This window comes from Heloderma suspectum, chromosome 8 (assembly GCF_057233095.1).
Source record: "Heloderma suspectum isolate Gila_16-S chromosome 8, 16-S_ref, whole genome shotgun sequence".
NCBI classification, from domain to species: Eukaryota; Metazoa; Chordata; class Lepidosauria; order Squamata; family Helodermatidae; genus Heloderma; species Heloderma suspectum.
The window spans coordinates 45131860-45158029 of record NC_139465.1 but is presented as its reverse complement, the minus strand read 5'-3'; the positions used below and the strand labels follow the sequence as shown (position 1 = coordinate 45158029).

The 26170-nt window shown below is 46.6% G+C and overlaps 1 protein-coding gene across 5 annotated transcripts in view; it reads right to left on the bottom strand.

Annotated features, from left to right (window-relative positions):
* KCTD15 (potassium channel tetramerization domain containing 15) overlaps nucleotides 1-26170 on the bottom strand; it is a 100181-nt gene that overhangs the window by 70623 nt on the left and 3388 nt on the right. For 3 of the 5 annotated variants that reach the window (XM_084812221.1, XM_084812222.1, XM_084812223.1), the window contains exon 2: nucleotides 22509-22687. In XM_084812221.1, coding sequence (XP_084668347.1) covers nucleotides 22509-22672 — 164 coding nt within the window. In that variant the 5' untranslated portion in view covers nucleotides 22673-22687. Of the gene's footprint in view, nucleotides 1-21048; nucleotides 21194-22508; nucleotides 22688-24404; nucleotides 24878-26170 lie in introns of those variants that run through there. The other 2 variants (XM_084812225.1, XM_084812224.1) reach the window with 2 other exon arrangements.

The following is a 26170-nucleotide window of genomic DNA, read 5'->3' as shown; positions in this document are numbered from 1 at the left end:
CTGAGAATTTCTCCAAAATGAATTCAGCCCTTGGGCTGAACGTGGTTCAACATTCCTGGGATAAACAAACCATGGCTTCCCTCCATGGCTTGTTTACGGTGATATGTGAACCAGGACTCTGACTTGTCTCTCCCCAGGCAATCCAGAGTCATAAGCCATGGCTTGTTCTTGGCTTATGACTCCAGCTTGTCTGGAGGGAGACAATAAACTACAGACAAAAAGTCTCTGGTGGTTTGTTTAGCCACTCCCTCTTGGAATGCATTTGTAATTCTGGCCCACCGTGCCGTGGGCATGCAGCCACCAAGAGGCATGGGCTTTCTGTGGCATCATGTGGGGAAGAAATCTCAGTGCTTTCTGCTAGGTGTCAAACATTGGCAGCTGTCTTTTCAGGGCTACTTGTGCTGGGGCACCTTATTTATTTAAAACATTTCTATCCTGCCCTATACCATTAAGATCTGGGGGTGGCATACAGATAAAATCAATGTAAACAGTATAAAACAAATAATTTAAACACTTAAAACATATTAACTATTAAACAAGCTAAAACCAGTTAAAATCTAAACCAGTTAAAACAATGTGCTAGGGAATGCATTTAGCCCTCAAAGGCTTTGGTAAAAAGCCACATTCTTACTTGGCACCGAAATGAGACCAATGTCTGCGCCAATCGGGCCTCCAAGGGGAGGGCGTTCCACAACCGGGCTGCCACAGCACAGAAGGCTCTCTCCCATGTCCTACCATACTGTATGTCTCGTACTGGTGGGATGCAGAGGAGGGCCCCTCCAATAGATCTCAGGTCTCGGGCAAGCATATATAGGGAGAGGCACTCCCTCAAATGTCGAGGCCCCAAGCCGCTTAGGGCTTTAAATGCTGCTTAGGGCTTTTGGGATGAGGAGATGAAACGTCCAGGAGGACACAATGCATGACGATGTCCCCAAAACACAGGCTAGAAAACCACAGGGGTCAAGGAACCACCAGTGCTCATGTGGCTGCCATGCAGGGGTTTTCAATTAATGCTCACACTGATATAGAATTAGCAACATGCTCGTCACTGTGGTGAGGAGTGGACCCTCCCAAGTGGAAGGAGGGTCGGTAAAGCAGGTTTGCAGAATCAACTTTTCTTTTTAACTAGAACCCCAAAATCCACCAACTGGAGCCTTGCCCTTTCTACATCTGTGAAAATCCATGGTGTCGTCATGAAGTTATTAGCTTTTAAAAGTCCCCCTTCTTTTTAACAGGAAGGGCAAATCTTGTAGCCAATGCTCAGTTCCTGTCTTGTCTTTTCCCATGGGAAATCTATTCCTGCAACAAAGGTGGGCATTATAAGAGCAAGGATGCTCACAGCAGCAGTAAAGTAAGACTTGCTTCTGAGTAAACCATGTATGGGATTAGGCCCAGACTAGTGGATAAAGTGAGACTTATTTCTGAATGAACAGTTTGCAATTCTGTTGTGTATAAAATAAAATCGCAGTCCAGTAACTTCCATACACTTATTTACAAGACTGCCTTAGAGTCAGAGAAAGAAGGCCTGGAATTAATTGATTTGAAATACCAAAAAATAGGTCCACAGTTAAAAGTGAGACATTTGCAGTGGGGTCTTACTCCCAATAGAATATAAATCTGAAATAAAGCAATTTGTTTTTGACCTCTGTGCAGCCAAAATGCAGAAGTCAATACACTGCGATATGCCTTAGTGTGTGTTTTCCCCCCAAGTATGTTTAAACAAACAAGAACGGAAAAAAATGCGAGTTTGTTATGATGGCTAAACCAGTCTCTTCTCACTTTTGTGGAGGCCTTCATTCCATTGACTGCTTCATGTTGCAGCACTGAGCTAGGATGGACATGTGGGCCCCTGAGGGCACGAATTGCTCAGTTCTGCACTGCCTTCCTTCTCTAATCTTATGCTTTTCTAATCATATGCTTTTAACTTTGCACTGAACAGCGTGCTTTCTGTCATTTAATTTGTCTTCATATTTCTGATTTTTCAGATACTAATTACACAAGTGTACACTATAGTTAAGGCTTGCCAAGTAACGTATGCTACCAAATGCCTGGAAAAGGGCTTTAAAAAAAAGTCGAGACTTCCCATGCTCTTCTATCTTTCCCACCTTCTATCTTCTACCTATCCCACCTTCCTTATCACCCCACCCCCCGCCGCCTGTCCTCCAGGAAACTCCCTTCATAGGTGCCCTTGAAACAGGAATGTCTAGCTGGAGGAGTGTTCAAAAGCCTTCCCCAACCTCTGTTGAATCCTTCCACTGGTGTAGTGGAGCCAGGGCTCAGAGGGACGCAGTGCCAGCACTTCTTTGCTAGCAGATATGCTGATGTCATAGAACAGTAGGGTTGGAAGGGGCCTAGAAGACCCTCGAGTCCCACCCCCTGCTCAATGCAGGAATCCAAGTCACAGCATCCCTGACAGGTGGCTGTCCAGCTCATCTTGAATGCCTCCAGTGTGGGAGAGCCCACTGCTTCCCTACGTAATGGGCTCCACTGTCGTACTGCTCTAACAGTCAGGAAGTTTTTCCTGATGTTCAGCCGGAATCTGGCTTCCTGTAACTTGAGCCCATCATTCCGTGTCCTGCACTCTGGGATGATCAAGAAGAGGTCCTGGCCTTCCTCTCTGGAACAACCTTTCAAGTCCTTGAAGAGCGCTATCCTATCTCCCCTCAGTCTTCTCTTCTCAAGGCTAAACAGGCCCAGTTCTTTCAGTCTCTCCTCATAGGGCTTTGTTTCCAGTCCCCTGATCATCTTTGTTGCCCTCCTCGGAACCCTCTCCAGCTTGTCTGCATCCTTCTTCAAGTGTGGTGCCCAGAACTGGACACAGTACTCCAGGTGAGGCCTAACCAGTGCTGAGTAGAGGGGAATGAGTACTTCATCTGCCATCTCTCTCAGAGTTCCCTGTCCCTTCTGAACTTAGCTGCAATCCTCACAGCAGCTGGGTGGAAATACTTTTCGCTCCCGGCAACAATATATTGTTTCCTGTTGTAATGCAAAGTATTTTGGGGTGGCTTGGTCTCGGACAATTAAAACCCATTAGCTTTACAAAAGAGCTGCCCAGGTAGAGATGGAAACTGCTAGAATTGGTTTGTTGATGTGGATCAGCACGGCCGCCCGCAATGTCTGGACTCTCCTTGGGGGTGTGGCAACAGGGGCTGTCATGATGAACACCTGCACTTCAAAATTTACCCCTATACCACTGAGCCCTTCATAGCTTTCTCCGTCAAGAGAATGCTGGTTCCACAAGAAACACACATTCTGGTGAAATGGGGAGGGGATATGATGCATCCTGTTTTAAAGATGGAAAGCCACATGTTTTAGCTTCATCTTGTTAATGTGCACCACAGCCAAGACTAGAGAGAAGCCAACTGCTTCTACCTGGCTCTCATCCCCTTTGTGGGCTACTGTATGGTCTAAAAGCATTCGGAACATGCAATATGAGTGACAGAGGTTTATACGCTGTTCCCCTTTTACCCCCCTTCTCTAGCTCTCATGTACCTCATGTAGCTCATCCCGTGCTGTGCCTGCTTGTCCTGTGCTGCTGCTATTGAACACCAGATTGGTCCTCAATAAGACCGTACCCGTTCATGATTTAATTGTGGACGAGAGAGTCGCTCTGGCATGCGTTACTGAGACTTGGGTGGGTGAGCTGGGTGGGGTTGACCTGACTCAGCTCTGTCCACTTGGGTTCTTGGTGCAGCACCAACATAGGCAGGAGGACTGGCGGGGAGGGGGGGGGGAAGCTGCCGTGGTTTACATAACGTCCATCTCTCTCACCAGGAAACCACTCCACCTTAGAGTGGGCTTTGAGAGGCTGCAGCTGGTGTCGGGCCATTGAGACAGCTCGGGGATCCTGCTGGCATACTGTCCACCCTGCTGCCCAGCAGCTTCCCTGACCGAGCTGGTGGAGGTGGTGTCAAGTGTGGCATTGCAGCCAGGAACGCAGGACGGTGGTTCGGGGTGACTTTAACTTCCATGTTGAGGCTGTCTCTGGAGCTCCAGCTCAGGACTTCATGGCCTCCATGACAACCATGAGGCTATCTCAGTATGTCATCGTCCTAACACATGAAGCAGGGCACACCCATTATTTGGATTTTGCTCCAAGCTGTGGGATGAGCAATCTGAAAAAAAGGGGGGAGGGTCCAAGTAACCCCATTGTCATGGTCAGGCCATTTCCTGGTGAGATTTGAACTTATTACTTCCCTCCTGCAGGGTGGGGGACCCATTTGAATGGTCCGCCCCAAGAGACGGATGGAATCCAATGGATTTTTGAATCATCTTGGGGATTTTCCAGTGGAGAAAACTGGTGGTCCAGCTGAGGCCCTATCCTCACTGTTGAACGGTGAGATGTGGAGGGCCACTGACTTGATTGCACCTGAGTGCCTTCTCCAGCGCTGTGGAGCCCGCTCCGCTCCTTGGTGTATTGGGGAGCTGCGGTCAATGAAACAGACTGGACGTGAGCTAGAGCGCAAATGGCACAAGACTCGAAGCGAAGATGACTGAGCACGCTCTAGAGCACATAATCATGCCTACTGCATGGCAGTGCGGGCAGCAAAGGTTTATTTTGCTGCCTCCACTGCATCCTCAAGTAGCAGTGGGGCCCTGATCCCCTCAAGGGCCCGCTGTGACCTTTTGCATCTCACTTTGGGGACAAAATAGCGCACTTGGTACCGTTGTTAGCGCAGTCTCAGTTGAGGTGTCTGATGCCACCATCTGCCCAATTTTGTGGGATCAGTTCCAGTTCCTGCAGCCTTATGATGTAGGCAAGGTGCTTGCAGCAATGCAGCCAACCAAGTGCCCTCTCAATCCCTGCCCCTCCTGGCTAATAAAAGCTAGCCAAGGAGGTATGACTGGGTGGGTTCAGGAAGCAATAAATGCTTCCCTGTGGGAAGGGGTGGTCCCTGCTGTCCTTAAGGAGGCAGTAGTGCATCCACTCCTGAAGAAGCCCTCTCTGGACCCAACGGTATTAGACAACTATGCCCAGTTGCAAATACACCTTTCCTGGGGAAGGTACTTGAGAGGGTCATGGCGGATCAACTGCAGGCACTCTTGGAGGATACTGATTATCTAGACCCATTCCAGTCTGGGTTTCAATCTGGTTATAGGACTGAATCGGTCTTGGTCGCCCTGATGGATAACCTCTATTGAGAGAGGGATGGAGGAGTGCAACCCTGTTAATTCCGCTTGATCTCTCATCGGCTTTTGATACCACTGACCACAGTATCCTCCTGGATCGACTCCATGGGGTGGGTATTGGAGGCACTGTTACAGTGGTTCCCGTCCTACTTACAGGGCCGATTTCAGAGAATAACATCGGATGACTATTCTTTGGTAGGGATGGACGAAAGTCCCTTACCTGGTCCCACAGCTGTTTTCGGTGGGGCGGGGGAGGCGCTCCGTTTCTCCCCCCGAAATTCTGGCGGGGGGGGAGGCGCCCCATCCCCCCCCCGCCGAAATTCTGGCCGGGGGGGAGCGCCCCGTCTCCCCGGCTGCGAAAAAAAAAGTGTAAAAAAAAAACAACAAAAGTGATAGGCTACGTAACAATTTACGTAGCCTATCACGGCTAGATTTTCAAAGTCAGCCGTGATAGGCTACGTAAATCTTTACGGAGCCTATCACAGCTGACTGAAAATCTAGCTGTGATAGGCTACGTAAATTGTTACGTAGCCTATCACGTTTTTTTTTTTTTTTACACTTTACTTACTTGGAAATGGCGGCGGCGGCAGCCAGTCGGAAGACCGGCCGCCGCCGCTGGGACCCGCCACTGAGAGGGACATTCGCATGAGGTAAGTCCCATCCCGGGGGGAGGGGGGGGGCGGAGAATTTCCCCACCAATTTCGGGGGGCCGAATGCATTGGCATTTGGCCTCCTGGAGATTCGTGGAGAAATTCTCCGACATCCCTATTCTTCGGCCCCTTAGCAATTGAGCTATGGGGTACCACAGGGTACCATCTTGTCCCCAATGTTGATTAACATCTATATGAAGCTGCTGGGAGCGGTCATTAGGGGATCTGGAGCCAAGTGCCATCAGTTTAATGATGACACACAGCTCTATCTCCATTTGACATCTGAATCAGGAGAGGCTGTGCAAGTCCTGGACCAGTGCCTGAACTCAGTAATGGGCTGGATGAGGGCCAATAAACTGAAACTGAATCCTGGCAAGATGGAAGCCCTGTGGGTGAGTGGCTTCCAGGTCCAGAAGATAGGCTCATTGTCTGTTCTGGATGGGGTTGCACTCCCTTTGAAAGATCAGGTTCGTAGTCTGGGGGTACTCCTAGATCCATCATCGTCACTGGAAGCCCAAGTGCCCGTGACAACACGGAGTGTCTTTTATCAGCTTTGGTTGGTTCGCCAACTATGCTCTCTCCTGGACAGGGAGAGCTTGGCCATTGTGGTACAGGTGCTAGTAACCTGAAAAATGGATTACTGCAAAGAGCTCTATGTGGAGCTGCCCTTAAGGCTGCTCTGGAAGCTGGAGCTAGTGCAGAACGCAGCATCTCGGCTGTTGTCGGGAGCTGCCCCTTCTCAGCATCCAACTCCTTTGCTGAGGGAGCTGCACTGGCTGCCTATTTGCTACTGGGTCAAGTTTAAGGTTTTGGTACTAGTGTACAAAGCCCTAAACAACTTGGGACCAGGATACCTGGGAGAGCGCCTTCTCCCTTACCAACCTGCCTGGTCACTGAGGTCATCAGAGGGCTCGCTCCTGGTGGTTCCACATGGATCTCTGGCCCAACTGGAGTCCACCAGGAGAAGAGCCTTCAGCGTGGTGGCCCCCTTTCTTTGGAATTCCTTGCCCCTGGAGGTCAGGCAGGCACCAACACTCTGCTGTTTTCGGCGCATCTTGAAAACAGCTCTCTTCCAGGAAGCATTCCTTAACTGATCAGCCACATTTTTTATTGATATTCTGCTTTTAAAACAACAATTTTAATATGGTATAATTCTTTTTATAATTTTACGTTTTGTGTTCACGGCTCTGGAATCAGTTTTAGATGTGGAGCGGTATACAAATGTTGTAAACAAACAAACAAACAAACATTAAAGCAAGCAATAGAAACACAAGAGTATGGCTACAATTATTTAATCTCTGCCACCAGTGAAAAATCTATCTAGAAAAATTATGATACATGCAAGCACGTTTGTACTGCGTATAGGTTTTTTTTTAATGTCACCTTTGATGCTGCTAGAGCCTTCACAGGTTTTTTTCCCCAAAGCAATCACAATCTGTCATGGAAATCTCCACCCAGGTGTCAATGTGTAATATGGCCTCTTTCGTGTTAGGAAGGGTGAAAACATGAATGAGAAATCCAGAAGAGACAGCTCTGAAACATCGATACTCTGATATGCTGCCTTCTAAAACTTTGCAACTTCAGAACTACTGAAGAATTATGCACATTTAGATCTTTCTTTAATACGTTGCTTAAAATAACTGCTTCCAGACGGAGCTTTTACTATGCAACAGACATGCTTTGTTCAGTGAGTTTCATGGCTGATTTGAACCCGAGTCTCCCCAGTCCTAGGCTCTAACCACATTACCACAGTGGCTCACAGTGATGAGTGGGGAGTGGGAGGAAAGTAGAAGTGGAATGGGCTCAACTGCTTTCTTGCCCCAATTCCGTGGATGGAGCTCCCATGAAGATCTGAAATGGGTGCCAGGAAGCCTGGCTGGTGCTTTTTAGGGATGTCAGAGAATTCCGCGATGGATCTCGGTGAGGCCGAATGCCAGTGCATTCGGCCCCCCAAAATCCGTCACGGAATGAAGCCCCGCCCCCTGAAAGGCGCGCGGGATGAAGTCCCTGCTGCCCCCCACACCACGAAAGGCGCACGAAACGGAGCACGTAACTGCTCCCATCCGCGCTGCTTTGTGAATGGCGGCCCTCCTGCGGCCACCATTTGCTTTGTCTTCATAGCCGTGATAGGCTATGTAAATACTTATGTAGCCTATCACGGCTAATGCAGGGACGCAAATGGCGGCAGCTACAACAGCCACCATTTGTGTCCCTGCAGGGCTGCCCAGCGGCCAGATGTCCGGCTGTGGGTGGCCGGAGCCAGCTGGCAGCTCCGTGGCTTGGCTGTGGAGCCGAGCCGGCTGGGCAGTATTCCGGGGGGGAGGACCGGACCGCCTCCCCCCCACCGTGGATTGCCTGGCGCGGAGCCAGGTAGGTGTTTCGTACATCCCTAGTGCTTTTAGCCTAGCACAAACTCCAGCTGCCTCAACAGCTTCCCACCACCAACTCTCTTGCTTGGTGCATGTCCGTCTCCTTGCTGCCACGATCTATTCTCTGGGCTCAGTTAAAAGTCTATTTCTCTTTAAATCAATTGTTTGATTTGTGCTTATATATATTTTTAAAAAATACACGATTCTCACCTGCAGAATTTTGCTGAAGGCAAATTGTGCAAATTTATTTATTTTAATGGGAAATGGTAAAGGAATTAACAATGTTGTATTACCATGAAGTGCTTTAATAATGTTGGGAGAAGGTGGGGAGGAAGAAACAACTTCAGAAGAAAAATAATAATGAAAGAGCGTGCTGTTTCTTTAAGGTGCACTGCACAAGTGTGATTCCTCCTGATTGTTGAGTTCATGACTGGCCACCAGCTCATCCCAGAGTTCTTGGGAAGCGGGCAGGGCAGAACGGAGGGAACACAGGGAGCCTGATGAGTCTTGCCAGCAGCCCCAGCCCCTCGCACTTGCCCCACACCTCCCAGATCAGATTTTACAAGGATGAGCCCGCTTGCCACTCCGGATCTCCCCTCTGCTGAAAGGGGAGGGGATGCATGTGGGTGCTGCAAGCGTCACTCACGTCAGGAGAAAAGGTGAGGACGGGGAGGAGATACCTTCCGGAACTCATTAATGAACCCACGGTCTGGATGGGTGTGGATGAATATAGTGACACAGGCACAAGACAAGAAGCAATGGCTACGCTTGTAAGGGGTAAATCAGGGGTGGGCAATAAGTGGCCTGAAGACCACATTTCCCCCGTGCCCTTTGGGCAGCCTCTGCTGCCTCCCAATACTGAATTGGCGCCACAGTAGCAGCAACAAAAGCGGCGGTTTTGCCGTGCGGCCAGGCGCAGGGGAACACAGAGCTGTTTTGAGCTGAATCACACTCCTGGGAGCCTCCCCCCAGCGCCCACCCGCCTGCCCTGCCGGTAGTGCAATGGAGAAGGGCTTGCAGGGATGCAGCAGCGGCACTTTTTTAGTAGCAAGGATGATGATGTCGTCATCACCCCCTCTCCCCCAGCCCCGCTCAGAATTCCCTGAACCCTCTGAACTTAGCTGAGGTGGGGGAGGGCGGAAGGATTTTCCCAGTAACAATACATTGCTCCTTCTTGCAATGTAAAGTATTTTCACGTGGCTTGCTCTTGAATGGGCAATGTCCTTGGTGGAGATAAGACTGCTAGAACTGGTTTGTTAATATGGATCAATACAGCCACCGACATCTTCAGACTCTCCTTGGGGGCGTTGGCTATGGGAACTGTCATGAGGAGTGTCTGCACTTGCAAATTTACCACTGATCCCTGCACACGTCAGTTTACAGCAAAATTTCAGGGTTTTGCTGTAGCCACACTGCCAGATTTTGGTAGCAATTTGGCAATGCGACAGCAGGGGAGTGGCCCCCAGTGGGTTCTGTGTGTGTGTGTGTGAATGCTAAGAACCCTCCATCTCAAAGCACTTGAGGCTGAATGAACAAATGAAAGTTTGCAATGAAGGAATTGTCAGGGTTGGATCTGAGCCCATAGAGTCCCAAAGCAGCTGATTCTGAGGAGGAGATACAATCTGTGGGAGAGGAATTCTCTCAGATTTCAGAGGCACAGCTGGAGGGGGAGCACCCCCCCGCTCACACTCCTGGGAGCGACAGTGACCCTGGCATTGAAAGGGAGGGACAACTTGAGCTTTTAGACGCGAGGCACAGGCATAAGCGAGAGATTGCGGGAGCCAAGCTCAGGCATTCAGCCCGATTGGCTCGACGTCAACAGCTGCGCCCCGAGGCCCCAAGGGAAAGGGGGAGACTTCCCCCTCCTACTCCTTAAGTTCAGAGAGTTGCCGTGCTTTTCCCCAAACGGAGACCAACTGACGTCCTAACTCTTAGAAACCCCTGGTAGGCTGTTCCTTTGTATTTCCTCCGAGTCTCAGGCAATTAGCATCTGTAAGCTTCATTAGGTTGAATGGAATTAAAGCCTTGGAAAGCAGCCCTTTTGTCCGAGTGTTGATTCTGGCTATTGGAGGATTCAGAAGGCACCAGGGGCAATCCTGACAGGAATTAAATGAATGAGGCTTCTCCTGTGAAGTTTCTGTTCATTTCAATGGGATTTTCCTAGGAGTGGATCCTGACAGCCTGTGGACCACATTTTACCCCAAGAGGAATATGATCCTCTTGAAGCCTGTTCACTTTCACACCCCATGGAGAACACAGGGAAACTCCCTGGCTGCGATACTTCCTTAAAGTAGAGGTCTCTGAAGAGTATTCCAGGGGCTTCTGAGGTTCCTTAGAGGTCCCCCTGGAATCTGCAAATGCAGAACCATGTTGGGTATGTTCTAGGGCACACTCTCAGTTCATAGTGCAGCCCACAAGGCCTGTGCAAATTGTGGACACCCTAAAACACCCCCCAGAAGCCTTTGCTTTGTCCCAAGGTTCTATGGCAGACTCAAAGGGTTTCCTCAGGAAACAAGTCAAGGCAGGAAATGGTAGGAAGTTTGACAGCCACCATTTTAAATGAAAAAGCAGCTGTGCTGAAATAAGCAAATAATTCAGGGCTCATGCAATTCATTTGTTTATTTATTATCACACTTTTGAGTGAAGTGCTCCAAACACCTCCCCAGAGAGGTCACCCGGTGTGAGGGAGGGGGAAGAAAATTGTTTGCACATTAATGCAAGCTTCCCTAATTCCACACTTTAGAACTACCATGAAAACGGAAAGTCAGTTATCCTGTGAAAATCACACTCCTCCAAATTTTGCAATTTCCAATAAAATGCATACAAAAATATGTATATAAGGAGAAATAAGATTCAGAAATCACATTAGGAAAATTGCTTGTATCACGAGAAACGTGCACAATAATCTTAAGAATTTCATGGAAACTTTAAAAAAACTCAACGTTTGGGATGACCCAAATTAAGACTAAAGAAATTCTCAACATTCAAGATGAACCAAAGTTAAGATTGGAAAATTGAGAAATGGAGAGAAACCAAAATGGTCAGATTCATCTGTCCCTATCTGATGCCTATTTTAGGGTGCAATCCTATCGGGATAAGGCAGCCCAGCTGCCCTGCATTCATGGCTAGACAGCCAATTCTGGCTGTCTAGCTGTGGGAAGTTGGAGTGGGGGGGATGCTGGACAATGCATAGGAAGCGTCGGAACGGCACTTCCACCCTTCCTGCCCTGCGGAACGCCCCGTTTTCGCCGCTCTGCATTCCTCTTCCAAGTGCGGAGCGCGGAGCCAATCCGCACTGCCTGTGAGGGCTCCGAGGTCAGTTCCCAGGAACTGACCTATCCTATGGCTGTCTAGCTGCTGACTAGCAGCCATAGGATTGTGCCCTTAATATCTTTTTTAGTGCCGGGCAAAAACATTCCCATTCTCACAGCCTTTTAAAATTCTTTAGATTTGTGTTGCTGTGGTGCATTTTTAATCTATGGAATACATAGATACTTCACAGTGGTGTTAAAATAAATAAATGGAGTATGATGGAGACAAGACTGGGAGTGACTCACAGAGCCATACACTGGCATATATCTAAGAGTTTAATAGGAGGGCTTTTTTCACCAGATGCAATGCTTCTCAAGCAGCTCGCTCCTCAGTGAATGGGCCAGCCAGATTTGCCCCGCAGGCCTGATGGTCAACTCTCTGGCTGTAAGTTGTAGGGAGCTCAAGCAGCTCCCTACATCCCCCGCCCCCCAGTCAGCTTTCCATTTTTCTTTTCCAACTGGGACACTCCGCATTCCCTAGCCACTGAGCATTCTCAATCCTTACTGGGCTGTTTTTAAGACGTTGTCTGTACGTTGTTCTTCTCAAACCTCACCCAACCATGCTGGTATTTCCCTCTTTCTTTCACTGGCCCTGTTTTGGTTCCTTTTTTGTCGGCACTCACCGCCTGAGTTCACTATTCAAGGCTGTGACTATTATTATTTGTTTCTATAATATCCTCAGCATGCATGGGGATTTATACAGTACTACGAGAAAAGCTCCTGCCCCTGGGGGTTTACAATCTACACTTTGACAGAGGGAACAACAGAAGGGGAGAAAAGTAGACCCGGGGGGAAACGGGAAGCACTGTGATTATTTCACTTACACATGTATTAATTTAATGTATTTAAAATGTATTTATTTATTTAATTAATTTCTTAATCACCCATCTGGCCGGTCACCGGCCACTCTGGGAAATGTACAACAATACAATTTTAAACAGTAAAATTATACATTAAAACATCGTCTAAAAATACCCTAACCTGCCCCAAATGCCTGCCTGAACAACCACGTTTTCAATGCGTGGTGGAAGCTCATTAAAGAGGGGGCATGACGGAGTTCCCTAGGGAGGGAGTTCCACAGAGTGGGGCCCACCACAGAGAAGGCCCTCTCCCTCGTCCTCACCAGCCTAGCTGTCTTGGCTGATGCGACAGAGAGAAGGCCATCCAAGGTTGATCTTGTTGCGTGGACTGTCTGGTGTTGCTGGAGGCGCTCCTTGAGATAGGCTGGGCCAGAACCGCATAGGGTTTTAAAGGTCAATGCCAACACCTTGAATTTGGCCCGGAAAACAACTGGCAGCCAGTGCAACTCCTTCAGCACCAGAGTGATGTGATTACCGGCAGCTGCCTTTAATCAGGCGAGCCGCCGTGTTCTGCACCAGCTGCAGCTTCCGAACCATCTTCAAGGGTAACCCCATGCAGAGCGCATTACAGTAGTCTAGATGAGAGGAGACCAGGGCATGCACTACCGATGGGAGCAGATGGCCGGGAAGGTAGGGGCGCAGCCGCCATATCAGATGGAGTTGATACAGCGCTGTCCGGCTCACAGCTGACACCTGAGCCTCCATGGACAGCTGGGAGTCCAAAAAGATCCCCAAGCTGTGGACCTAGTTTTTCAAGGGTAGCCGTGCCCCATTCAACACCAGGTCAGCATCCCCCAACCTCCTCTTGTCTCCCACCAAAAGTACCTCGGTCTTGTCAGGGTTCAGCTTCAGCTTATTCCTCCCCATCCAGCCACTCACCGTCTCCAGACATTTGGACAGGGATTCTACGGCCAACCTTGGTAAAAATTTAAACCAAGGTAGAGCTGCGTGTCATCCATGTATTGATGACACCGCACCCCAAACGTTCTGATGATAGCCCCCAGCGGCTTCACACAGATGTTAAATAGCATCGGGGAGAGGATGGAACCCTGTGGCACCCTATAAGTGAGCGGCCACGGGTCCAAAACTTCCTCTCCCAGTGCTACCCTCTGGTACCTGCTGGAAAGGAAGGACCAGAACCATCGTAATATGGTGTCTCCAATGCCCAACCTCTCCAGGCAGTCCAGGAGGATACTGTGGTCAACAGTATCAAAAGCTGCTGAGAGGTCGAGGAGAACAAGGAAGGAGCATTTGCCCCTATCCAGAGCCCTCCTCATATCATCCACCAAAGCGACCAAGGCCGTTTCTGTCCCAATGCCCAGGCCCGAAGTCCGAATGAAATGGATCTAGATAATCGGCTTCTTCCAAGTGTTCCTTCAACTGCATCGCCACCACCCACTCAATCACCTTGCCCAAAAATGGCAGATTCGAGACTGGGCGAAGGTTGTTCAGAACTTGGGGATCCAAGGAGGGCTTCTTTAAGAGTGGTCTTATCACTGCCTCCCTGAGAGCTGATGGCATCACTCCCTCCTCAAAGGAGGCATTTACCACCACCCTGATCCCCTCACCCAGCCTCTCTCTGCAGCTCATAATGAGCCAAGATGGGCAATTAATTTTATCCGTGAAGTGCCTTGCCAAGGCCTCACAGGAAGCCTTAGAATGCTCCAGCGGTTCCGGAGCAACTGGACCGACCAGGCTCCGGACCACTTGGAACAGCCTCCTGGGACAGCACTCTGCAGACGCGATAGAGGCAGCATAATATTCCTTCTTTGCTGCCTTCATCGCCATGTGATAGGCTGAAGATACAGCTCTAGCCTGTGTCCGATCGTCTTCGGAGCGAGACTTCCACCACCGGCACTCTAGCTGTCTCACCTCCTGTTCCAGAGCTCATAACCATGGATTAAACCATGGTGCAGTTCAAACCCGGTTCAGGGGGAAGAAGGCGTTTCGGAGCCACCCGATCTAATGCCCCAGGGATTGCGGCATTCCAGCCATTCACCAGGGTCTCGACCACATGGCCGTTGGCGTGCTCCAGAGAATCCCCAAGTGCATTCAGGAATTCATTCAGATGCATAGGACACCTGGGGCGGACCATTTTAATGGGTCCTCCACCCCTGCGGAGGGGTTGTGGAACCAAGAAGTCCAACGTCACCAGATAGTGATCTGACCATGACAAGGAGGTGGTGGATATACCCCTGACTTCCAGATCACTCCCCGCTTCTCCAGAAACAAACACAAAGTCTAGTGCATGACCAGCTACATGGGTGGGCCCAGTTGGAATAGGGTACAGCTCCCAGGAAGCCATGGTCTCCATGAAGTCCCGAGGTGCCCCCGTGAGGATGGCCTCTGAACGTACACTGAAGTCCCCCAACACCAATAAGTTAGGGGACTGCACACGCTCATCAGAGACCACCTCAAGCACCTCGGCCAGGGAGTAAGTCATGCAGCAGGGTGGACAGTACATGAGCAGAATCCCCAGACTGCCCTTCGGGCCCAACCTCCAGTACATGCACTCAGCAGCCTTGGTCTCCTGGAGAGGGGGTCTGGTGAAGACCAAGGACTCCTGGTAGGTAACAGCCCCCCCTCAATCCCCAGCCCTCGGCTGCTGTGCATACGAAAATCCAGCTGGGCACGTGGCTGCAAGAGTTGGAGCAGCGCCCTCAGCCAGCCAGGTCTCTGTAATACATGCCGTAATACATTAAATGAATATCTATTATTTATTTAAAATGCTTCTAGGTGGCCTTTAAGAGCAAAATCCTTCCCATACTTAAGTGTTCATATATAAAATATTGGATATAAAATACCTTTGACACCATGATTCGTCTCATCCAGTAAGTACTTGGTTAAATCCGAAATACCAAGATTTATTCTAGACTTTACTGGCAAAAAATTGGAAAGGTAACTAACAACTTTGCCCCATGTAGGTTGTTGGTAAGTATGCCCCGCTGTGTTCAATGGGATTTATTCCTGGAAAAGCATTAATAGGATTACAGCTTTTGGTAATGTACTCTTAAGGGGCAGAAAATTTCATTGAACTCAGTCGGGCTTACTTACAAGTAGACATACACAGGCTCAGGCTGTCTGTTTTTAATCATGCAAACAGGAGAATATGCAGGTTATATAGCAAGTGTGTGTGTGTGTGTGTGTGTGTGTGACAGGTGGGAAAGGCAAAGAGTTCTGGATCTGGATCAAGGCTTGCATGAAGGAAGCCTTAGTGTACTCAGGTTTGATTTCCCACAGGGGTTTTTCCTTACAGCCCCAATTAAGTGTCCTTGCGTAATAATGTTAAGAGAGGGGGGAATTCCCCACCTACTACTATGCTATCTCCTTTTCTTTAAACGTACCCCTGCACAGAGCACTGGGAAACCATCAACACCTCTGTTTCCTCCATTTCTTACATTGCACAAAGCGAGCCTGATATTCTTCGCAAAGATTTCAGGACGAGTTGGCTGCCATCTTCGTCACACAGGGTGCTGCTGCTGTCTGTAGCACTCTGCTTCTGTAGCACAAACACTTTCTCTTCCTCTCACCACAGACTACCTCTCGGCCCTTAACACTGTATTCTCATGATAAGATTATGCGGCGATTAATGGAAAAGAATAGGGTTTTGTGGATCTATGTTTTAAGAAAATCCCAGCAAAACCAACATCGCCACAAATATCCAAACCTTTCTTAGTGAGAGATGCTCAGCAGTGGAAGAGACTGCCTCGGTGGTGGGTTATCCATAGCGAGGTGGTGGGTTCTCTGTCACTGGAGGTATTTAAGCAGAAGCCGGAGGGCCACCTGTCAGGGATGCTGTAGCTATACGCTCCACTGCAGAGCCTGCACTGAGCAGGGGGTTGGGCTAGATGACCTCTGAGGTCCCTTCCAATTCTCTTATTCTATGTTTCTAGTGAAGTCAGAACAGGTCTTACTGTTCGCCTCAATGAGGAGAAGGGCCAACAGGGTAAGGAGTTTATTTAAAAATATTAAATAAATATTAATTAATAAACACATATTATTATTTATTAACAATAATCACGAATCAACACGATAACATCGTAGAAGTTCACCACGCATTCCTGGTTAAAACTATTTAAAATCTTTTGAGCAACTAAAAAGATGCTCTGATGATAAATGGTTTTTAACGTAGCTGCTTATCATCCCTGGGTGGCAAGCTCCTTCTTAAAAGAGGGACACCCCTCCTTCTTTCCCATGCATGGTGGAAGGTCTCTTCCGAGACAGTACAACAAACGTGCACAGCATCAAGAAGCAAAGTATGTCTTTTGCTTCAGAATTATTCTTTTTACTCATATGCAAATTTATACAAATCGAACTAGTTAATGAATTGATTAAATTTATATGATCAAGATTTCTTTTATTCGGTGGGTATTTATAAGAGAAGACCCTAATCGTGCAAATTCATCTTCACGTGACTTGGGCTCACACCATGTTTTCCAAGGTTTCACCCAATGCAACCGCAGAAAGGACACGAGGGAGCTGGTATCCCTGCCCCCCAATACACGAAACGTGGACTGCAGTGAGGAGGCAGAGTCACACCCAAGAATTATGCAGCACCTGCCCCTGGGTGGATTTCCCCCCAGCCTCCACTGAACTGCTGCCATTACTTCTTGTGTAACTCACAGGCGACTCGAACAAGCAGTGATTCTTCCCTCTTGGACTGGGAAACCAGAAGTAAAACATCAGAAGCCTGTGGTAGTTAGGGATGCCGCTGAACGTTGTAATTAGTTGGCTCACTAGCTGAACTTTGCCCGTTCAAAATGCTCACCCTTTAACAAGACTGGACTGGCATTTTACAAATTTGCTATTATGTTTGGAATTGATTACAAGCTTCCGAGCATGCACAGTCTGGATCTGAATAATGCTATTTCCGCACATGTGCTGAGTTAGTTGGATTAACCCCTTTCTTGCTTACAGTAAACTGTGATGATGTCACATCTGTCTTACTCTTGTCAGATTGGATTTGGGTTGCTGTTGTTCTTACCGTACTTCCTTTTATTTTGTTTGGTATGTACTTTACTTACAGCTGCTGGTGGGTAGAATGTTTCTGTGAAAGGTCACATAAAAACAACCAATCAGGAACAGGGTATGTAACATGTTGACGCATGACGTCATGATGCACTATGCATTTCCAAACGACAACTCCCAAAATGCACTTTGATACTGCACAAACGCAAAAGCTCGCTTATGTGTAACTAGAGTTCGTTATAAGGCAGAGCTGTTGTTTGAGCTTACATGGGTGAGTTCGTTGTTATCTGAGGAAATAACCAATTCACCTGGGTTAAGTTCGACCATTACTAGTCATAGCGTAGTGATTAAGAGAATGAACTGTGGGCTGGGACAGCTGAGATAATGTACACAAAATGTCCTGAACACTTGGCAAAATCCTGACTAAATGGTATCATACGGGGCCGGAGTCGTGCTATCAGTTTCAGCTCCTAATAATAAAAGCAAATAGGGGGATGGTAACAAAGAAACACTCAACAACGTATTTTGCTCATGTAGGTTAATGGTAATCAAGATCAACACTCTTCTATTGTTTGAAGGAAGGACAGAAAATACAGCAGCATATAGTTTTCTCAAGGCATGGCAGATGTCATATTACCATGCTAAGTTTGCTGGTCAGCAGAAATGCAGAGGCCGGGCGTGTGCAGCGGAGAATTGGTAGATGGAGCTGACTTTCTATGCCCAGAAATTCTTTCCTCAATGATTCCTGCTATGCCTCCCCTCCACCCCGAACTGGATGTATTTCCTGTCTTGGGGCCAAATAAAAATTAGGGAGGAGAGGCTACTCAAGTGGGCCTGTTCCACTCTGGCTGCCATCACAGATTCTGCCTGCAAATGTACCCTGGCATGACTGTTGAGAGCAGAGGTGCGGTGGAGGCCAGGCTCACAGGGTCAAAGGACTGGGACTTTTTGATTAGCAGGGACAATGATGTCATCTGCTACCTCTCCCCTCAGGCTTCCCAGTTCCCTCTGAGCTTAGCTTCAATCCTCACAGTATGTGGTGGCAGATGGATTTTCCCCAGCGACAATATATTGTTGTGAGCATTCCCTGTTGCAATACAAAATATTCTGGGGTGACTTGGCCTTGAATGGGTAATTCAGACCCATTAACTTCACAAAAGGCCCACAAAAGTAGTATCTCTCTCACACACACACGGATCAACACAACTGCCTGCAGTTTTGCTATCGCACTGGGGTTGTGGCTATGGGGCCTCTAATGATGAGTGCCTGTACGTCCAAATTTACCACTACACCACTGGTTAAGGGACCCCTGCGTTTGCCTGAGAGCATGCTATTTCATCCGCTGCTAGCCCCATGTCAAACATTCTTCCCATTAAGTGAATGTTTGGGTTTGTTCCCTCGCTCTCTTTATGGGAGTTGGACTTGTGATTAAGCACCCCTAAATTATCCTTAGGAATTCATTTTTTCTGAAGTCTTCATTTTCCACGTTTCATACTTGCAATTTCTCTTAAATAACTCCAGTATGAAGAATACTTTAAATATTGCCAGTTGTTTTCTTTCTTTCTTTCTTTCTGCTTTAATCGTGAAACAGATGTTGGAAATTGCAGCCTTGTTCTCTGTATTTCCATGTATATCAGTGGTTCAAAACAGCGACCTTCGGGAAATTCTTTCCGCGCTGACTTTTCAGCCAATGGACAGGGACTGCGTGCTGCAAAGGTTTCTGGGAAACTAGGAAGCTGCCTTAAACTAAGTCAAACCATTGGCCCATCTTGGTCAGCACTGTCTACACCAGCCTTCCTCAACCTGGTGACCTTCAGATGTGTTCGACTATATCTCCCATAATTTATGGGAGTTGTAGTCCAACACACCTGGAGGGAACCAGGATGGGGAGGCTGGTCTACATTGACTGGCTACAGCTCTCCAAGGTTTCAGACAGGTGTCTTTCCCATCCCTACCTGGAGATGCCAGGGATTGAACTGGGAATCTTCTGCAGGCAAAACAAGCGCATTACCGCTTCTGTAGCATTGCACTTGCAGAGCACTCATCCTGATTGTGCAGGTGGCCCTCACTACCACCCCACATAAATTGAGCATGTGCCCCACAACACACCCAGCGCCCCCGCCCCTTGCAGTTGCACACTGTAGGAAAGACCAGCCATAGTGGACACTGGCCAAGCTATCTTTCAGAGAGATCACTTATGACACTACCAATCTTCTCACCATAAAAACTGCCCAAAGTACCCCAGTTTGAAAACCTTACATCATGAAACCCATTCTTGCTTTGCCAGAATAAGGACTTTTAGGCACCAGTGGACCAATGTCTTTGCAATAAGCTCTAAATCAGGGGTGGGCCAGATGCAGGCCACAGGCCACACGTGGCTCCCACCAGCCCTGGATGCCGTCTCCACCATGTCGCCGAATTTGGCAGCAGCAAAAAAAAAAGGGCAATTTTAGTGCTGCAGAGCACTAAAAGGGTCAAATTAGCTTGTTCTGAAGCTAAATTTGACTTCAGACACTAAAAGGGTGTAATTTAGCTCGAGAACCTCCCAGTAGTCACTCTCTTGAAAAATGAAAATGGGAGAGGATTAATTCATCATCTTTACAGTGTAAATGATGAATATTTCGAGCTCTGATTCTTTCCTACAGGTCCTTAAAGAACTTTATCTCTCCCTGGAATGAAATCACCGTCATATTATTATGCAGGCCAATGGCTTTTAGAATGTCTCCACTCAGAGTTTACAAGGCTTGTCAGTGCAGAAGTCTCAACTTCTTCAAAATCAAAAATATTTGCACAAAAATGTAGAAGCTTGAGGGCAGGGTGGGGGTGGGGATCTCCATATTGTAAAAGCAAAGGCTATTTACTGTGTTTGTTTCATTTGTGTCCTGTCCGTCCTCCTAGGGAAGCTCAGAGATACACTCAGTCCTCACTACAATTCTATGAAAAAGGCTAGGAGGAGAGACAGAAACTTTCCTAAGTCCTTAGAATAAGCTAAGGCTGCAATCCTATACCAACTTAGCTGGGAGTCAGTTCCATTGAACGCAATGGGAATTATCTCTGAGTAGACACACATAGGATTGCACAGTTAATATCTAAAGGCAGCTTCACGTATTGCAATTTATCCTGGAAAGATCAGTGTTTTATGCAACAGAGATGTCGCTTATGAACACTGCTCATACATCTCTACCTACCTGTGTACATTTGTCTGCGTACCCTGGCCCAATCAATTTCCCCAGGCACATATACACAAGTGTTCAATGATGCATGCACCTGCATATATGACATCCGCATGTTATATATTTGTTATGGAAACAGCAGCATAACATCAGTGTTTCCGATCACAATTGTAATGTTCAGAGTGTGGACTGGAACTTGGGTTTCATTGTGCACCAGCAAACTCAGGTTTGTCGCCAAGTGTACACTTGACAGGGAACACCAGCCGATCTTGGCTCTCCGAGGAGTGCACCAATATGATCAATGTGTTTGCAATCATGCATTTGTCACACGTTACATTTTTTAGATGTACATTCTAAAAAGGCTTAGTTCTATGCCAAAAAAACAACCTTATTTTTGAAGGCTGTGAAGAACAGCCTTCAAAATCAAAGCCAAATGTGATGGCAGGTCAGTAGACCTGGGAAAAAATCCACTAGGAGGTTCTCTCACACACAACACATGAAATTAAATGAGATTTGCTCAACAGCATAGAAACCCACTCATTTCACATGGAGATCTCCCCAGTAGATGCAGCCCCAGATCTGCTCACCTGGTACCAGGCTTAAGACCTACAGCAGCTGGGAGATGCTGGGAGTTGTGGTCCAACACATCTGGAGTGCACCAGGTTGGGGATGGCTGACCCGCATGCAGGCTCTTCTTTGAGCCAGAGCGTTTTCTCATTCAACTATGAGTTCCTAAACCATTATGAAATATAAATAACCAAATCGCTGTTATTGACAACACGTTACAATGGGACCAGTTAACTGTATCTTTCTCCTTATCTACTTGTTAGCAATATATTCTGAAGCACCTAGCAATTAAATCCCTTCCATTCTGGAGAAAACAAAACAAAGCACCTAACCTGCGGCAATATCCAACAGGGCAAAGTGCTAATGCAAATTGTTTTGCACTAGCATAGATTACTCCAGCACAACGCCAATCGCATTGGTTGGCACGCCGAGTTTTCCAGGAAAACTCAACACGTCAGCTAACAGTATTGGCGTTGTGCTAGAGTAGTTCATGCTACCATCACGTAAGTTACGTTAGCAGTTGCACCCCGTTGGATACTGTCCCTTGAATTTAATCTAAGCACCTCCCTAGAAGAACCTCTTCCAGAGGAATTCAGCATCTTAACAGCATGAAGAGCCAAAATGATTGCCTGTGAGATAGAGATGTCTTGAGCTTCCACTGGTTAGAATGGTAAAAAAGCTGAAATGTGCAGTAACAAATTACTGTTCAACGTTTACGTAGATGTATGTCCTGAAAGGCACTAGCAAGCACCACAATGCTAAACATTTCCTTGACACTTGCTTCCACTGAAAGAGCTTAGGAGCAAAGACTCTGCACAGTCGCAAGACAATTCCATTGAAATCAGTGGGACTTGCTTCCAAATAAACTGGAAGGGCCAATGGCTGACATTACAGTGGAGACGCCTGTCAACAAATTAATGACTTACATGTCAATCCTACGCACATTCATTCACATATGAATAAAATCTGTTAGAGCAGCACTAACTAGGTTTAGGATTACTGCAGCTGAAACCAATTTGGAAGTTAGTGCCATTGAAATAAATGAGCTTTCAAACTAAATGTGACTGGAGAAAAAGCAAGTAGATTCCCACTGATGACAATTTAGCTAAAAACTGCAACTGTAGGAGAGTTCTCTTGGGGGATGACAAAGGCATGTACATACCCCAGTTAAAATTCGCCTTTAAATGGGCATATTTCTTTTAGCTTAAACACAGAGGTTCTGATTACCAGAAGCAACATCTTCAACAGGTGCTCCAAACAGCATCATAAAGCAGAAGAAGAAGGGGTGGGGGGAGAGAGAAATCAGACAGCTGATCTGGAAATAACACACACATCTTATATTTCTCATCTGGAAATAACACACACACATCTTATATTTCTCATCTCGGCAACTCTTAAAGCTGAATTGTTACCACCAAACAGGGCAAGAGCCGTACCATGAAAAGACCCTGGACACTGGGTGAAGATGTGGTGACCTTACCTGGAATCTGGGTACTTTGTCAAGGTTGCCAGGCTGCTGGTGTACATGTGCCCTCCCACATCAATGTGCACAGGGGCATTCGATTTGGTGAGCTGAGCCGGGAGAGGAATTCCTTGAGCAGCCAGGGGAGAAACTGGGGACCGTGTTAAAGACAGCCGGGACATAGTTCTTCCTTCCTCCTAGAAGCCACAGACAGAAAAGAACAGTTTTCTCTTAAATGCAGTTGTGCGTTACCTTGATTCCAGTGTGATCACAGATCTAATAAGATCATTTTTGCATCTGCCTGATCACATATTCAGATAACAAATTATTGCCACCTCCATAATTAAGTGTATTTGCATCACACTCTTCAAAGAACCAGCGGCAAAGAGAAAGATGCTTATTAGCAATAAGAAATCAAGAAAAAGAAATCTTTTTCAAGGTGTCAGCCTCAAGGGGCATAAAACAAACTGCAAAATTCTAATTAAAGGTCGCGGGCTTATGTGTTAGATGTGAAATATCCCCTGACAAACGAATAACCAATTTGTGAATTGGGATTCAGGGGGTTTTGCAAGTTTGTCTCAGTAACGAGACACCTCTAAATTAGTGACTTCCTCAGTACCTAAGGCATTTCATTTAGACATGTAGTAAAATTCACATCAAACTTAGAACTATTTTTGTTACCTTTTAAATAACTACCTACACACCAAAACTGATACCTATTTGTTATCTATAGGTTTTCTAACTGCAGTATGGAAGGCTAGACAAAAATAAATATTTAAAAAGTGACCACTGCTGCTTTACCCTCTGTACACTATTTCCAATTATCCTGTGATCTCACCTCGAGTCATGTACAAACATACACACAAAACCCTATTTATATTAAATACTTTTTAAAAAGCAGGTTTAAACTCAAATACTTTTTTTTAAATAAATGTATCTCCTAAAATTCTAATTTTTATTAAAATGTTATAGAACTTTGATAACTGCAAAGATAAAATCATTTTGGCATACCCACAGGCTTTAAGAGAACAATGATGATCAATTTTTAATCTTTGACAAATAGTAGTCCTTCAATTTGCTTTAGTTTGCATGGCAATAATATAGCACATACAGGTAACAAACAGAAAACCTTACAAGGTCTTGCATGTGACACAGCATACCTACGCCCTTGTGTGTTAAAGCAAAATGTGCCAAATAGTCTAACTATGAAATGTTTCTGAGCATAATTTTATTGGGATTTTGCTATGCCATCACAACACACAGTATCTATATTCTGCTAACATTTGACAGGCACCTTCCTCTGTGATATTTCACAGCAAAATTCCATTTCTTATAGACTAATTTGACCACATTTCTCAGTCCCCAAACTCTCTTTTTTTAACAATCTTATTAGTACAACTAGCCTAGGCAAAACCATTCCAACATGCAACGGACAAATTCTCCCTGGAAAACACCTTTTCTGAAATCCATGGAAATGGATTGAAAAGCTCAGTAATTTTTGGACCTTGTTACAAGGATTACAGCAACTTGTTTGATTAGCTATTTTGCCACTCTTATCTTTGGAAATACATCACCCCACTGTGGATACACATCCTTTTCTTTCTTGACGTGCAGAATAGACTTCTACCCCATGCAGGTTCCAAAGATCAACACTCCAAAGATCGATACTATCCCAGAACTTCAACCAGTTGATAGGAAATTATCAATAACATTTTGACAATGGCACCACCTTTAAGGCAAAGGGCTAAAGGTCCGAAAGACCCTGCTTTCTTCTTATCCCGCAGCAGCTCTTGCCATGAGCCATCTTAAGCAAAGATTTCTCATCACAAACTAAAGAACTCCCTGTTTTACAAAATAATTATACATGCAAACCCCATGGTCTGCTGCCATTTATTCCTCCTTTTGTGGATGTACCTTGTCTACAGTCACGCACAAAGTATTATCCCAGCACCAAACAGCACTCTAGGCTCTTATTCATGCTTCAGTCAGAGAGTCTTCAGCTAGAAGCTTGATGTCACCTCTGCCTGTCTTTGTTCTGACCCCAGCTAGCCCATTATCCCTGATAACAGTGTTACAGGGATTGCTTAGGAAGTCCCTGTAATTGAAGACAGAAATTCTTTTTGTGAAGAAGAACCTCTGTGCCTCCTTGCTTTTTAAAAAATGAAATCCTAGCACAGGGAGAACCCTTGAAACAACTCTTAGATTGCAATGGTGTTTTATCTCGAAATATAGACTCCTGGCAAGAAATCACCGCAGCTGGATAAACAGCAAAGGTACAGGACTCCTATTACTTATAATCGAGCAGGAGCACAGCCCAGGTATTCTGTATTATACTTATAAACCAGCAAAATCCTTGTTCTGTCAATTGTCTTATGCCCTCTCTTCCTAGATGCTTCTTTGAAGGTGTCCCACTCCATAGGACTTACTTCCTGGTAACTGTGATGCAGATGGAAGCTTCATAGCCCAATCGTAAGCGTGTTTGCATGGAAGAAAGTCCACCTCTGTCCAATGGGGCTTACGTTCAAGTAATTTTCATAGGACTGTCACATTAAATTCTCATTTGGGATGTAACTAGCTATATACTCTAGTAATTTATGCTCTATCCCTCACAAGGCTGTTGACATCTTTCACTTATAAGATGCAGGAAAAGATTATGATTCCAGAATCTGCAGCACACAAAATTGAGCAGATGTGAATGGGCACCAGAATTAAAAGAGATGGGTCCAGAGATTACAGAAAAACCACTCCCAGGTTTATTGTTTGGTCACAGAAGGTGGGTATTATGAACTGAACAGCAAGCATGCAACCCAACCTTTTACTGGCATTCACTTAAAATGACATTATTCTCAGACCATAAGAGAATATTTTGATAATTCCCACAAATAAATATTTGGGTATTCTTTCATGCAAGTCCATGCAAGGGATGCACTTAAAGCATATTCCCTTAAACTCTGTTTCATTATACAGCTTCTGAAATGAAACTGCTTTAAATGTTTTGAGGCATTCCCCAGTGAACATCTTGATAGAAGAATTAAGGCGGCGGGGGGGGGGGGGATGAGATCAACAATTCTAGCATATTTGCATTTGTCTGAATACACCCTGCCTGGTTCACCCATGCAAGAGCTTGTTCTGAGAATTTGCTGAATGCAGGAAGTTCCCCTGCCCCTGTGCCATTTAACGGAACAGGCCACCTTCCGCCGCTTCCATTCGCTTGAACAGGGCTGGCGAAGAACTTCCTGGTGGATTGTGCCCAAGATCAACAGAGCTGATGGCTCCATCTTGGTGTGCGCAGTTGCTCTCTAGCATCCCTCGCCAGGATCTTGCAAGAGGCAGACAGAGCCCGTCTCTCCCGCCTTCCTCCGCTAACCGCCTAAGTACTGCTTGTAAAAACTATTTGCCCATGGAAAGTGAAATAACCGCCATCCCATGCTCATTTACACACAAAATGATTTTGTGTCCCATTGAGCTCACAGTTGTTCAGCTCTCTAGGGGTGATTAAGCTAGCTAGGCTGCTACAGCTTGAGAGAGTTCACCCAATCGTTTTTCCATGAAGTTGCTTCTTTGCTAAGCTGTTATTTTAACCATAAAAGGTAAACAGAAGGCAGTTGTGAGAGCTCCATTCAACTCCATGCCTGGGGCCATCAGCCTCAGGCAGAGAATGCTGAAAGACTGCAGAAATT